This window comes from Martes martes (genome assembly GCF_963455335.1).
Source record: "Martes martes genome assembly, chromosome: 4".
Taxonomy (NCBI): domain Eukaryota; kingdom Metazoa; phylum Chordata; class Mammalia; order Carnivora; family Mustelidae; genus Martes; species Martes martes.
This window is the reverse complement of record NC_137891.1, coordinates 172,498,056-172,512,117: the sequence shown is the minus strand read 5'-3', so window position 1 is coordinate 172,512,117 and position 14,062 is coordinate 172,498,056. Positions and strand designations below refer to the sequence as shown.

General features: G+C 52.0%; 1 protein-coding gene across 1 annotated transcript; it reads right to left on the bottom strand.

The window, feature by feature from the left end:
- Nucleotides 1-3,163: 3,163 nt before the first annotated feature.
- Nucleotides 3,164-12,447, bottom strand: PAQR7 (progestin and adipoQ receptor family member 7). Its single transcript, XM_080801464.1, has 3 exons — nt 12,340-12,447; nt 9,334-9,430; nt 3,164-5,225 (listed from the first exon to the last, which is right to left on the bottom strand). The coding sequence occupies exon 3, from the start codon at nt 5,202-5,204 to the stop codon at nt 4,158-4,160; it is 1,047 nt and encodes a 348-aa protein (XP_080657590.1). The 5' UTR covers nt 5,205-5,225; nt 9,334-9,430; nt 12,340-12,447; the 3' UTR covers nt 3,164-4,157.
- Nucleotides 12,448-14,062: the final 1,615 nt, after the last annotated feature.

Genomic DNA, 14,062 nt, shown 5'->3' with positions numbered 1-14,062 from the left:
GGCCGCGGCCGACACTCAGCCAGCCGGACGCCGGGCTCCGGCTCCAGCTGCCTCACAGAATGGCTCTAACAACCTCCACTGACGTTCGGATCTCGCGCCAACGCCGGGGGCGGAGCTACGCCGCAGCTGCCGACGCAGGCACCGCCCCAGCATCAGCACCGCCCCGGCCCTAGCACCGCCCCTTTCTCTCCGCCCCGGGCCTCACAGGGTCATCTGGTGGGTGGAGCTCCTTTCGGTTTACCAAGACCTTCGCGCCCCTTGTGATCTTTTAATTCGAGTTGCCTTCCCGCGCCTGGGCAGCTTGAACGTGTTCGCGACATTGCACAAGGATTATGCATGTCTTTTCGCTAAATTAGTTGCCCCTTCTTGCGGTAAACATAACAACCCCGGGCTCAGGGTTTTCCAGTCTCAACAGCTGCATCCTCCCGGTCATCCCAAAAGGAAGGGTGGAGCCGAGGCTGCGGTCAGCCAGCTCCAAAGCCCGTGTCGCCGGCACTACCTTAAGTGGTAACCACACACTCGAGTTTATGAATTACTTTTGAAATTAAAAAAAAAAAAAATCCAAGCATAACTATGAAACCACACGGGAAAGGATCTAGAAAACGTTAAAAAGGGGGCGCCTGGGTGGCTCGGTGGGTTAAGCCTCTACCTCTGGCTCAGGTCATGATCTCAGGGCCTTGGGATGGAGACCCGCATTGGGCTCTCCGCTCAGCAGGGAGCCTGCTTCTCCCTCTCTCTCTGTCTCTGCCTACTTGTGATCTATGTCAAATAAATAAATAAATAAATCTTTATTAAAAAGGTGGGGGGGGGGAGGGCGCCTGGATGGCTCAGCGGGTAAGTCTGCCTTCCGCTGGGTCATGACCCAGAGTCCTGGGATCGAGCCCCAGCTCTGACTCCCTTCTCAGTGGGGGAGTCTGTGTCTCCCTCCCTCTCTGCCCCTCCCCCACTCGTTCTCACTCTCTCTCTCTCAAATAAATAAAATCTTTTTTAAAAGAGGGGTGGGGGCGCCTGGGTGGCTCAGTGGGTTAAAGCCTCTGCCTTCGGCTCGGGTCATGATCTCAGGGTCCTGTGATCCAGCCCAGCATTGGGCTCTCTGCTCTCTGCTCCCCAGGGAGCCTGCTTCCCCATCTCTCTCTCTGCCTGCCTCTCTGCCTACTTGTGATCTCTGTCAAATAAATCAATAAAAATCTTTAAAAAAAAAAAAAAAAAAGAGGGGTGGGGTGCCTGGGTGTCTCATTTGGTTAAGTGTCTGCCTTCAGCTCAGGTCATGAACCCTGGGTCCTGGGATCCAGCCCTGCGTTGAGAATCCCTGCTCAGCTTCCTCCTTTCCCCCTGCAGCTCCCCCTGCTTGTGCTCTCACTCAGTCAAAATCTTTTTTGAAAAAATGAAACTAAAAAGGTCAAAAATGAAAGCTAAAAATTTGGAGTCCCAGGCTTGTCAGCTCCCAAAACTATCTATCTCCTAGTCCTGCCTTCACAGCTTAAGTGTGACCTTGAGTTTTAAAGAGGATCAAGTGAGGTAATGTTTGTGAAAGCACTTTGCAGATTGTGAAAGTTCCTCAGAAATTCAGAAGTGCTAGCGTCCCGCTCATTCTTCCATCCCTAACCAGTCCCCACAGACATTCTTTATATATGTTTATAAATCATATACATATATATGTAAAAAGGATCTTTTTTCAATTTTATTTTATTTATTTGACAGAGATAGACACAGGGACAGGGGGAACACAAGCAGGGGGAGTGGGAGAGGAAGAAGCAGGCTTTCCACTGAGCAGAGAGCCAGATGAGGGGCTGGATCCCAGGACCCAGGGACCATGACCTGAGCCAAAGGCAGACTCTTAACGACTGAGCCATCCAGGAGCCCCTAAACAGGATCTTTGTTTAAAAAGATTTATTTTAGGGGCGCCTGGGTGGCTCAGTGGGTTAAGCCTCTGCCTTCGGCTCGGGTCATGGTCTCAGGGTCCTGGGATCAAGCCCCACATCAGGCTCTCTGCTCAGCGGGGAGCCTGCTTCTCCCTCTTTCTCTGCCTGCCTCTCTGCCTACTTGTGACCTCTCTCTCTGTCAAATAAATAAAATCTTTAAAAAAATTAAAAAAAATAAAAAGATGTATTTTAGAGAGAGAGAGAGTAGGGGACAGGGCTGAGGGAGAATCTCAAGTAGACTCCCCGCTGAGCATGGAGTCCCATGTAGTGCGTAATCTCCCAACCCTGAGATCATGACCTGAGACAAAATCAAGAGTCCAGGGGCGCCTGGGTGGCTCAATCGGTTAAGCAGCTGCCTTTGGCTCAGGTCATGATCCCGGGGTCCTGGGATCGAGCCCCACATGGGACTCCCTGCTCAGCCGAGAGCCTGCTTCTCCCTCTCCCTCTGTCTGCAGCTCTGCCTGCTTGTGCTCTCTCTGTCAAATAAATAAATAAAATCTTAAAAAAAAAAAAAAATCAAGAGTCCAACATGCTTAACTAAGCCATGCAGGCACCCCTATAAACAAGATACTTTAGCACTAGGGCATTTTTTAAAAGATTTTACTTATTTATTTGTCAGTGAGAGAAAGAGCACACAAGCAGGGGGAGCAGCAGGCAGAGGGAGGAACAACTCTCTGTTGAGCAGGCAGCCTGGTGTAGGACTCTATCCCAGGACCCTGGGATCATGACCTGAGCTGAAGGCAGATGCTTAACCAACTGAGCTACCTAGGCACCCAGCAGAATGAAATTTTTTATTCACCTGGGTTTTGTTTTTTTTTATCAGTACTTCCTAATTTTCCTTCACTGTACTGTGGAAAACTATTATAAACTGTATTGTGGAAAAGCAGGATTATAAAAGTTAACATATAAAATCCTTCCTGATGGAAGGAAAGACCAAAAAATGAAATCTTTATCAAATTATTAAGTGGGATTATATAAAACTTTACACATTCCTTTAACTTCTAAAACTTTAGTAATAAAACTGCCCCCCTTTCCTGCCAAAAAGAAAAAGTTCATATATATAGCATATAAGGCCCCCAATCACCCCTAGGCAAAGAAAAAACAATCAACTGCTTTCCTCTTCTATGTTTCCACCCCTGGGGGCACCAGCCACTCCCTGGAAAACCTCTTCAACATGCTGAGCAGGTCCATGGGGGCCCCAGGGCCCCATTCCCAAGACAGGAGGCAAAAAGCAAAGAGGCTGCTGTTATTGGTCACTTTATTAAATCCAGGACATATCAGAGTCCAGATCACCCCTACCTCCAGCCCCGCTGAACTCCCTTCAGTACCTCTTTGGCCTTTGTAGAGGCTTTACCTCTGCCTGGAATGCCCTCCTTCATCTGCAAACTCCTATTCACCCCTCCCAACCCAAGACCTTGAGGGGGGCAGCAGGCAGCACCGATTATTCCTCCTCGTGCTTCCCCTGACAGGTCACTCCCATATTAAAGTTCTCATCATCCTGCATGGATCCACAGGACCCAGCGGGTAGCCCAGGAAACACTGAATGGATAACTGAATCATGAACAAGGAAACCAAGAGAAAGGCTGGGAACAGGATGTGTGGGTCACAGAGCTAGAAAGGCTGGGGCTTACTGTGTGGGATGATGACCGAGGAGGTATGGGCCCTGGGTGGGATCCATTTCTACCTGCCACAATCTTCTACCTTTGGAGACTCCGTGGAACTCCAAAGCTCCAGGCTGGAGCTCAAGGAATGATAAGATCCTGCATATATTCGGGGCCTGCCCCTTCCCTATCCACCAATGAAATCTGGGTGGTGTTGGGGTGGGGGGGTTGTTGAGGCCTCTTCTGCCTCTGGCCTAAATTCTACCTTCACCCCCTCTCAGATAATCTGGAAGCTCCCAACCGGGGTCCTGGCCCCAGCTGACCCCCAATCCTCACCCCTAGTGAGAGGCAATGGTTAGAGGCAAGCCTGGTTGGCCCTCATCTTTATCTCTTTTCCTCTCCCAGGGCAGGGGGTTGGGGCAGGCCCAGGAGTGGCCCCCCAGCTGCTCCTGGCCAATCCCCAAATCTAAGGACAGGCCAGTACCGCCTTTGGCAGCTGAAGCGTTCACAGAAAGTCACCGCAGGCCAGACATGAACAACTTTACCAGGCCTTATTCCCCTCTGGAGCCAAGCCCTGACCCCAGGGCTCCCACTCTACCTCCCTCCCTACCAGCCACCATACCCTCCCTTCCCCTCACTGGGTCTTCCGGTCAAGTTTGCGCCGTACCAGCTGGCTCAGGAGGAAGGCGGTCAGCACACTGCTGCCCACAGTGAGCAGGAAGAGGCCAGAGAAGTTGTGGGGCCAGCGGGTGTGCAGAGGCTCATAGATGGGCCGCCGGGCCTCGTAGTCCAGGGCCACAGCCTCCAGCTGAGCCAGCGTGCACAGCACCAAGAACACGTGGAAGAGCTGGTGGCCTTGGCCGAAGAGGTGACAGCTGCCCGGAAACCAGCGCTCCGGCATGAAGGCTGAGAAGAAAGCCGCGGCCAGCAGGAAGAAGACCACTTGGCACTTGTGGTAGAGAAGAGCGGGGTCATCTGTGATCCGGTCGGGGGACACCAGGATGCGGTGCACCACGGGGCTGATGTCCAGCGCGTAGGCCAGCGCCGACGGCACCTCCTGGCAGGTACGGCCCAGCAGGCCGGGCTTCTGGCTGTACTTGTTGTAGCAGGAGCCGGTGCAAGAAAGCCAGGCGAGAAAGGCGGCCGTGGGCAGGAAGATGGCCTGCACCTGGGCATGCCAGGCAGGCTCGATGGCGTAGTAGAAGTGCGCCAGGGCGCTGCCGAACTGGTACACGGCCACGCCCACGTAGTCCAGGAAGAAGAAGCTGTAGTGCCAGAACTCGGACTTGGCCTGCAGGAGGTGAGCCAAGGCGCTGAGGGACAGGTAGGTGAAGGAGGCAAGGATAATGATGAAGAGGGGCAGGGCGTGGGGGTCTCCCCAGAAGTCCACGGTCCCCGCAAAGATGGCCAGCCGCAGCAGCAGCACTAGCGCCGCCAGCAGGTGGGTCCAGACGTTCACCGCCTCGTTGTGCTGCTGGAACAGCGTGCGGAAGTAGAAGCGCCACGTCTGATGCAGCGGCCGGTAGCCCACGTAGATGTACGGCTTCCAGAAGAGGGGCGGCACCTCCGCTCGGTCCACCGTGAACACGGGCTCTGGCTGCCCGGATGGCTGCGACTCCCGGTGGGCCTGCCGCAAAGTGGGCAGGAGATGGCTGAGCTTCTGGGCCACCATTGTGGCCATGGCTGTGGGCCAGGCAGCAAACTGGGAGAGAGGCCAGAGCAAAGTCAGGGCACCCTGGCCCACCATGAGCAGCAGCTGGGAGGCTCTGGAGCCCGGTTCTTACTCCCTCCTTCCCTCCCCCTTTATCCCTACCCTGAGTTTCTGAAGAGAGGAGTCATCCTAAGGAAGATCGTGGCTCTGCCCCCATGACTGTTCTGGGCCCTGATGTATCCCAAGTTCCTAGAACGGTGCCTGGTGTGCTATATGGGGCTCAGTCAATGCTTGAGAAATGAATGGAGGTGGCTCACTACCTCAGCCACTTCCATTCCAGTCCAGGTCCACACAGCAGCCCTTCTGCTTTCTCCTGTGTTCATGATGACATCTGTGTTCACCTGCCAGTGACAGCGACCTTGCTAAGAACAGAACTGCAGTCTCTTTAGCCCCTTCAGAGTGGCAGGTCTCCCACTGACCCTCCATCAACTTCCATGATCTGGTCCCTGCTACTTTTTCCTGTCCTGTTGCTCAACCACAATGTACTTCCAACCCAGCCACAGCCTCACCACACCCCTGAGCCTGTTTCATGTGTCCAGAGGTTTACACAAGCTGTTCCCTCTGCCTGAGTTGTCTTCCTCATCTTGCCTACTTGGTAAACTCCTACTCATCCCTCAAAACCCATTTCTTCTGTGATACTTTCCCTGGCCCCCGGATCTCCGATGATGACCTCTCTACTTGAGTGTCTACCATAAGATACCCATCTTTTGACCATTTTAACATTTCTCATGGGCATTAAAACCATTCATGTGAGCTCACGAAGGGTAGGCAGTTAGTCTCATTGTTTTGTGAACCTGTGGGGCTTTGGAGGTAGCTGACACTCAGTATTTGTTGAATCAAAGAGTGTAACAGCATCCTGGTAACACTTCATACCCTTAGTCCCCAACTCAAAAAGCCACTTTTTCCCCCTGAAAGTCCCCAGTTAAAAACTGATTTCTATAGGGACGCCTGGGTGGCTCAGTCAGTTAAGCATCTGCCTTTGGCTCAAGTCATGATCCCAGGGTCCTGGGTTTGAGTCCTGCATTGGGCTCCTTGCTCAGCAGGGAGCCTGCTTCTCCCTCTGCCTGCCACTCCCACTGCTTGTGCTCTCTCCCTCTCTCTCTCTCTCTGACAAATGAAAAAATAAAAGCTTAAAAAAAAAACAAAAAACCTGATTCCCTTTCCCTCAGCCATATGTCCACTCAAAAGGTCCTCCTCCTCCAGCCTTTCCGCTCCCACCCATGGCTGCTAATTCCAAAGGAATAAAATCTAACCCTTTACCCTGCATTCAAGACCCCACTCCTACCCTTATTTCCCACCTAACCCAAATATCACACCCTGGGCCAACTTCCTTTCCCTCCACTAAAATCCATTAAGGCCAGTTCTACCTACCACCTCCAGGGGGCCTCCTTACTTCACCCCCCTCACCCCCGCCTCTCCCCATCTACCACCCCCTGTATAGGTTATATAATGTACCATATAAAACATATTCACTCTTCATTTGGTCATTTAGCAAAAACTTACTGAGTCCCTTCTCTGCCTCAGGTCCTGTGCTGGGTCCCGGGGAGGGCAGAGAGGAAAAAGATCCAATCCCTGCCCCCGGAAACTTCATGGTATGTGGAGATTATCAAAAGGAAAACAAATCACAGCAAATGCTTATACAGTACCCGCTTTGTGCCAGACACTGTTTTAAATACTTTACGTGTAATTGACTCATTGATACTTCATAACATCCTGTGAGTAGGTACTATCATTAGTACCATTTTGCAGATAAGGAACTGAGGCAAGGAGACATGAAGGACTCTGCCCACCCAACTAGCTAGGAGGTGGCAGAGGCACGGTCTGGACTCGATTTGCAATCACAACCACTACCTTTTGCAAGACAAGGTGGCAAGTGCCATTAATCATTTCATAGTTATATATTCTCTATATAGTTTGGCCTGAAACCAGTTGCTTAATTCAGACTTATCTTCACTCGCTGTGTCAGTCATTAAGTCAAATATTTACTGAAACACTAGCACCTGCCCCACAACTCCCATCCCTCCAACGAGCTTATGGGACTCAGCGCCCTGGTCTTCTGTCCGTCTTTAATCACATATTTATTGCAACTACCTTTGCACCAGTCATTGTAAGAGGCAAGGAGATCCAGGTAGGATAAAGCTCTCATGTTTCTGCCACTAGCAGCACCTTGATCACCCCCCAAAACTCCCCAATAATTTACACACAGTCCAGTAAATGCAGGGAGCTTGCTATGCAAAGACAGTATCAAGATAAACCCCCAGCCACCCTCCTCCTCACCCTAGCCTGACCTGCATCCCTAAGCGCCCCCTGCATGACACGTCTCAAGTCAGCTCTGGTCTCTGGCCTCTCCTAGTCCAGTGAGGAGGCAGGAGTTAAACAACTTGCTACAATACTGCACAAGGGGTGCTTCTGACAGGGGAGCGCAGGACTCTCCCACTTCCCATTCCCCAGACAGCATGGCACAGGTCAGGTTTAGGAAGTCGACCTTGCTGGCCGCTTCCATCCATGAGAACCACCCTCCCACGCCTACCCCCACACTGGCCTGCCTCCCTTGCTTTGGAGGAGCCAGCACTGGAGGTGGTCTACAACTTTGGCTTTCCAATTCAGAACCTCAGGAAGCCAGAAAAGGCCTCTGAAAATGTCTCATGCAGCACCTTTGTTTTACACTGAGGAAACAAGAGCCCAGAGACAGGCAGGCCTTCCCCAGAGTTGCCCAATCCAGCCAAGTTTCCATTCCCCCCCAAAGGAGAAGACCAAGGAATGATAATGTCCGATGGTGGCCTAGTTCCTGGGTCCCTGTAATCCATTAAATCTAGTCCAAGGCTCCATATCCCACTGAGAACTTTCTAAGTCATAACAGCCTATTAAAGGCTCTAGAAGTCCTGCAGCACAGAAGCCAGCTTTGCTTTGTTGAACCTCCATTTGTCAAGCCTACCTGACCAAAGATTCTTTTCCTAGTAATAATTACATTGTAAAGCCGGCTGAAATGTGTGCTTACTGTATGCTTACTCTTTATAACCTTGTTGCAGTTAATTCCCATAACTAGCCTGGTGAGGTATGTATTATGCCAATTTTCTTTTTGAGGCTAGTGAAACTCAGAGAGGTTAGGAGCTCTTCCCCAAGTGCACATGCTTACATTCATACATGTGTGTACATACACACACACACACACACACACACACAGGCTACCCTGCCTCCTGTCACTGTCAGTCTACATTCCACAGAACTAATTCGGAAAATAATGGTCTAAAGCAGGTAGCCAAGGCCTTTCCCATAAATTATTTCTTTAGTCTGCTAGCAACTAACGTGGATTCAGGGTCCTCCATCTCCCCTCATTACCAGCCACCCACTGTACACCAATGAAGCTTTAGCTCACAGCCACCTCCTCAGGCTGTCATAGCTCCCGCAGGGCCCTCCTCCTCCACCAGCCATGGTGGGGCCTATGCATGGTGGGGGCCTAACCCAGAGGCTACATACTGGGATAAAGAGATCCTGCTCCCTACTTCCTTTAGACCTCACCCACAGGCCCCATTCCATCTGGATCTGTCTTTTTTCAGAATTAGTTCCCATCTCCTGACTCCATGGAAAGGGGCCCCCAAATCCAGGAGGGAGGAGCAGGAGCAGGGGTCCAGCATGAGCTGGAAGGAGGGCAGGTATCCAGAGACCACCCTCAGAGAATCCTCAGAGTTATCTGCCCATCAGGCTGCCAGGACCTGCCTGTTTCCGGGCCACCCTCCATCGCCTTCCGCCAAGCCTAGGTTACCTAGGGGTTTTCCTCAAGCCTGGGGGCCGATGGCTTCCGCTGTGGGACTGGGCAAATTCACCAGATGCCAGGCACTGGGTGGCACTTCCACAGGTGAGGGTCACTAGGGGCGGGGCTTCCAAGGACTGGAGGTGTCTTGTGTGATGTCACCAGAGGGTGGGGCTAAAGGAAACCTCCACCTCTCCCTTCCCCCAACCATCACCATTCCCACACTGGTCAAACCCCAGTTAAATGTTGCCCTCCTAGCCAGGCCTCAGCTGCAGAAAGAAAGTCAGCATTACCCTCCACATGAAATGTCTGGGGAAACCCAGGGCTGGCTAAAAAGTTGGGACTTACCCAAGATTCACACAGCAAGACGGGCAAAGCTGGGCTGAGACCTGGTGACCAGGGACCGGTTGATGGATGTCAGGCAAACTTGACCGGCTTCTGTCCCCTACTCACCAGGAATCATAATGGTAAGAAGTTAGAAATAAAGGAGAAAGGAGACACCATAAAGGCTCATGAAGGAGATGGACTTCAGATTCAGAAAAACCAGGTTTGACGCCTGCTTCCATCACATGCTAGCTGTGTGACCTAAGACAAGTGACTCACCTTCTCTGAGCCTTAGCGCCCTCATGGGAATTATACTATTATCTATAGCATAGATGGCTGTAAAGATCAAACTTGTTAGAATAAAGTTGTAGCACAGTTGGGGGACTCGATAAATGATTGTTATTATTATTAAATATTAATAGTAGTAGTGACTCATTATTATTAACAGTAGTAGTATTTGAATTATCCCCAGCCTGAGTCGTAGTATTTGAAATATCCCCAGCCCTAGAGATTTGCTTGGCATCGTCTAAAAAAACTGTCCTCTTTTAACCCTCTTTTTACCCAGAGGCAAAACAGATAACAAGCTTGTAGGGATGGGGCAGTAAATGGGCTTCAAAGTGGGAGAGCCCCAGGTTTTACCCATCCCATTGAGTTCAGTGCACATGGCAGGCCAAAGGCTACAGGGCTGGGGCACAGGGAGAAGGAACCACACAGACTCCCTGCCCAGACAGGGCTCTCCCACACAAATGAAATGCCTGCAGGCTGAGGAAAGTCCAGCCGGAGAGAAGGCACGTGGGTGGTGACCGTACAGCACTGGAGACAGCTGACGCTCCAAGGGAGGGTGTCTACCACTCACCTCAGGCCGGCTATTTCAGAGAGAAGCCAGGTCCCTATTTTCACGTGAGGGTGGGATTTCAAATCTGACACTCATCGGCTGTGTGACTTTGCTTTTTAAGTCCCTTACCCTCTCTGAACCCATTTCCTCATTCATAATCGAAGGATAGTAGTAATAGCTACCTCTTGGGCTCTCGTGAAAGCAAAACAAAGTTATAGATGCAAGCTGTTGGCTCTGGCAAGGCCTGGCTCTGCTCTTTTTGTTGGGTGTGGGATCCTGGACAAGTCCATTCCCCTCTTGGCCCTGTTTCTCCAAATGTCAAAGGAGAGAGTGAATTTACTGGTAACATCAAAGGGCGCTTCAGGCCTTGAGATGTTCCAATATTTGTTCCAAGCCGAGTGTGTGCCAGGGTCTAGAGCTTCAGCAGTGAACAAAGCAGTTAAGACACTTTCCTCATGGAATCAACAGCCTTGCTAGTAACAGCTAAGGGCAAGAACTAAGGGTATTAATACCCTGCCCTCTTGGAGCTTACTAGCCTAACTAAAAAATGCCTATTATGAGTATTAATTGGTTATAATTCTACTTTCTCTCTCGCCTCCATCTTGGCATGCAAAATATTCATTGTTGCTTCTCTGGGACCTGATTATTCAGCACACTCCCTTAAAGACAGCTTTATCTTGCCATAGAAGACAAAGTTTAACCTCAGATAAAAATAATGGTAAGGCAGGAGGGACGCCTGGCTGGCTCAGTAGTAGAGCATGCAATTCTTGATCTCAGGGTCGTGAGTTAGAGCTGCGTGTTAGGCCTGGAGCCTACTTAAAAATAATAATCATAATAATAATAGTAAGGCCTGGGCCCATGTTACCACACGAGAGTTGTTAGAGGTAAATGTTCTTGAAGGGTCCTGACAAGGATGATTTATAAAAGCCCAAATATTATCAATAAGATTAGATGCTAACATTACTAATTACAGTGGCTTGCTGTTTCACATATATTTCAACTCTCCCTCAAAGCAACTCTGGTCCTCCACGTAAGCTGCTGTCACAGCCCAGGAGGCAGGATGGCCGGGCACAACATCTGACTCCCAAACCAGTGCTCTTGCCTTTCATCCACTGTAGTCAATTCCCAGGCATCCGGTGGGTGGTCACAGATTACACAAGCAAAGTTTTCATCCCTGGCTGGCCTCCCGATCTCCCAGCAACTGGGTCACCTCCCTCAACGCAAACCAATTCCCCAACTCGGCAGAATGTGTTTAAGAAAAAGTTCTTCCATTTCTTCCAAAACTGAACAGAAATCTTTTTTTTTTTTTTTTTGTAACCACACCCTGGGCCACCATTTGTGATTAGAACAGAATAAATAAGTCAAAGGAATTCTGTGGAACTCAGACTCACTAATGCTCTGAGGACAGGGAAGAACCTATAGGAAGAAGGCAGGCTCAGAGAGGTTGGGTGAGCTGGCTACAGTCACCCAGCATGGGATGGAAAAGGGACCCAACTTTCACCTCTGTCCAGCAAGGGCCCCTCTAGTCAGGGAAACTGAGGCTGGAGTGGAGCTGCCTCTTCCCAAGGGCTCTGAGGTGGCACAAGCCCCTTGAAGTGAGGCTGGAACACTCTCCCACAGGAGCTAAAACATAAGGTCCTGGGCCATCCAATCAGGTGCAGCCAGGCTCTGGGACTCCATCAAACTCTCAAACTCCTGTGGCCTGGCCGGGTCCCTCACTCAGGCCAGGCCTGCACGGGCTGCCCCAGGGAAACCTGTGGGGGTCTTCAAAGCCTGCAGGCTTGGAGCAAATGCTATGGGGTGGTGTGGGGCTCCTTCCCCTTCCCCTCACTGGGTAGGGAAACCTCCATGCTTTCCTGACACCAAGACAGGCTTCCCCATCCCAACCAGCCTAGATGGCCCCCAAGTGGGACCTTCTCACATCATCCAGTTCCAGGTAGTCGCACCCCTTGTGCCCCCGGAGTCTGTCTACATTCTCCCGCAGTGGGAGAAGCGAACCCCTGGCCTCTCCTCTTCCCGGCCACCGCGGCCCTGCCCACTCTCTCAGAGGCGCCCCGTTCCTGCGGGTCCCCCCAGCGTCCTCCGGCTCTCACCCGGGGATGCCCCGGCTCCGGCTCCGCCCCCCGCGCGCGCGACCGCCGCCCCCGGGAGCACCCCTTGCGCCCGCCGCCGGTCCCCTCTTCCCAGCCCCGTACCTGCTGCGGGCGGGAGCGCAGCGGGGAGCCCGGCCGCCTAGGACCCGCGGCCCTCGGCGTCCCGGGCGACCTGCAGGCAGATAAAGGGGCGGCCGGTGGCCCCGCCCCGAGGAGGGCGGGGGGCGGGGCGGCGGCACCGTCAGCCTCCCCGCCCCGCGCCGCGCCCACTTGTTGCCCGCGGAGGCGGGGGTTGGGGCTCCCCGACCCCGGCAACCACGGAGTCGTGGGCGTTCCTACGGCCATCGTGCAGAAAGATGGGGAGACACAGGCGCAGAGAGCAGAAGGAGTTGCCCAAGTCCCCCAGCTGGGCGGCGGCGCTGCGGAGGCTCCAGCCGAGCGGGTCCCCCTTCCGTCGACGGGAAGCACCAGCTCTGGAGTCCGGACGACAGACTGACGGGCACCGGGCGAGTTGTAGCAGGAGCGCGGACAGGTTTGCCAGCGAGAGCCCGCCGCCCAGCCCCGAAGCCACCGGGATCTCCACACTTGCCCCGCGCACTGGGCTACTTCTGGTCTCGATGGGCCCGGCCTCCCCCATTTTCATCTCTGTGCCCGGGGAGCCCCACCCCGGCTCTGCACGCTTATCTTATTCAAGATCCCACCTCAGCCCTCTCCGTGGGCCGCTTCCCCTGGGCGGCCGGCCCAAGGCATGGTGTTTGAACCTCTGTTAAAACACCACTTCGTAGGGCGCCTGGGTGGCTCAGTGGGTTAAAGCCGCTGCCTTCGGCTCAGGTCATGATCCCAGTGTCCTGGGATCGAGCCCCGCATCGGGCTCTCTGCTCAGCAGGGAGCCTGCTTCCTCCCTTCTCTCTCTGCCTGCCTCTCTGCTTACTTGTGATCTGTCTGTCAAATAAATAAATAAAATCTTTAAAAAAAAAAAACAAAAACAAAAACACCACTTCGTACTCCCTAGTGTAACATCTCCCCCCGGAAGTGGGAGCCCCCAAAGGGTGAGGGATCCCTGCATAGAGAAGGCCCTCAGCAAAGACTGACTCCTCTGGACCTGGACCAGACAGAGTGGGGAGACACCTCCACCCCCGTCTGGGGCACACACAGCCTGATGGATGCGGAGCTAAGAGGGGACAGTCTAAGAGGGGACACTGCTCCGCTCTCGGGGAGCTCCGCCCTCGGGGAGCCCCAGGTGTGGGGCATGGGCATGATGACTGGATTTAGGTCCTGGTGCTACCCCCAACTCACCATGTGACCTCGGGCAAGTCTTTTTCTGGGCCTCAAGTTTACTACCTGTGAAATGGAAGTAATAGTACCTGACAGGTTGTTAGGAGAATTAATAAAACAGTGGGTATGAAGGTTCTTTGTCAACTGCAATGAATATTAGAGGAATGTATATTTCCTTGATATATTATAACAAAACGTGCATAATCATAATCATAATAACCCTAAGAATTAGTTAAATCTCTATTATCCATGTGGATAGAAAAAGTGGCATAGAAGAGTCAATCATTTAGAATAAGTAATGACATTATGGAAATTGGATTCTATATGATGGAATATATCATAGTGAATACAAATTTAAAACTTGGAAGGTAACTTAGACTCCCCTCGTAGTTTTTGAACAACTGCTCTGCAGTGGACATGTTTTTAAAGCTACAGTTAAAAAATATAAAAAGAAAAAAATAAAGTTACGGTCTATTAAGCTCTTGCTATGTGTACTAAATGGTTGCCAAATTATCTCCTTTGAGCCAGACAACCCTATTAACCCCTTTAC

Bases quoted from the DNA above. Each gene is read 5' to 3' on its own strand.
- PAQR7 (XM_080801464.1), bottom strand. From the start codon at position 5,204: ATGGCCACAATGGTGGCCCAGAAGCTCAGCCATCTCCTGCCCACTTTG.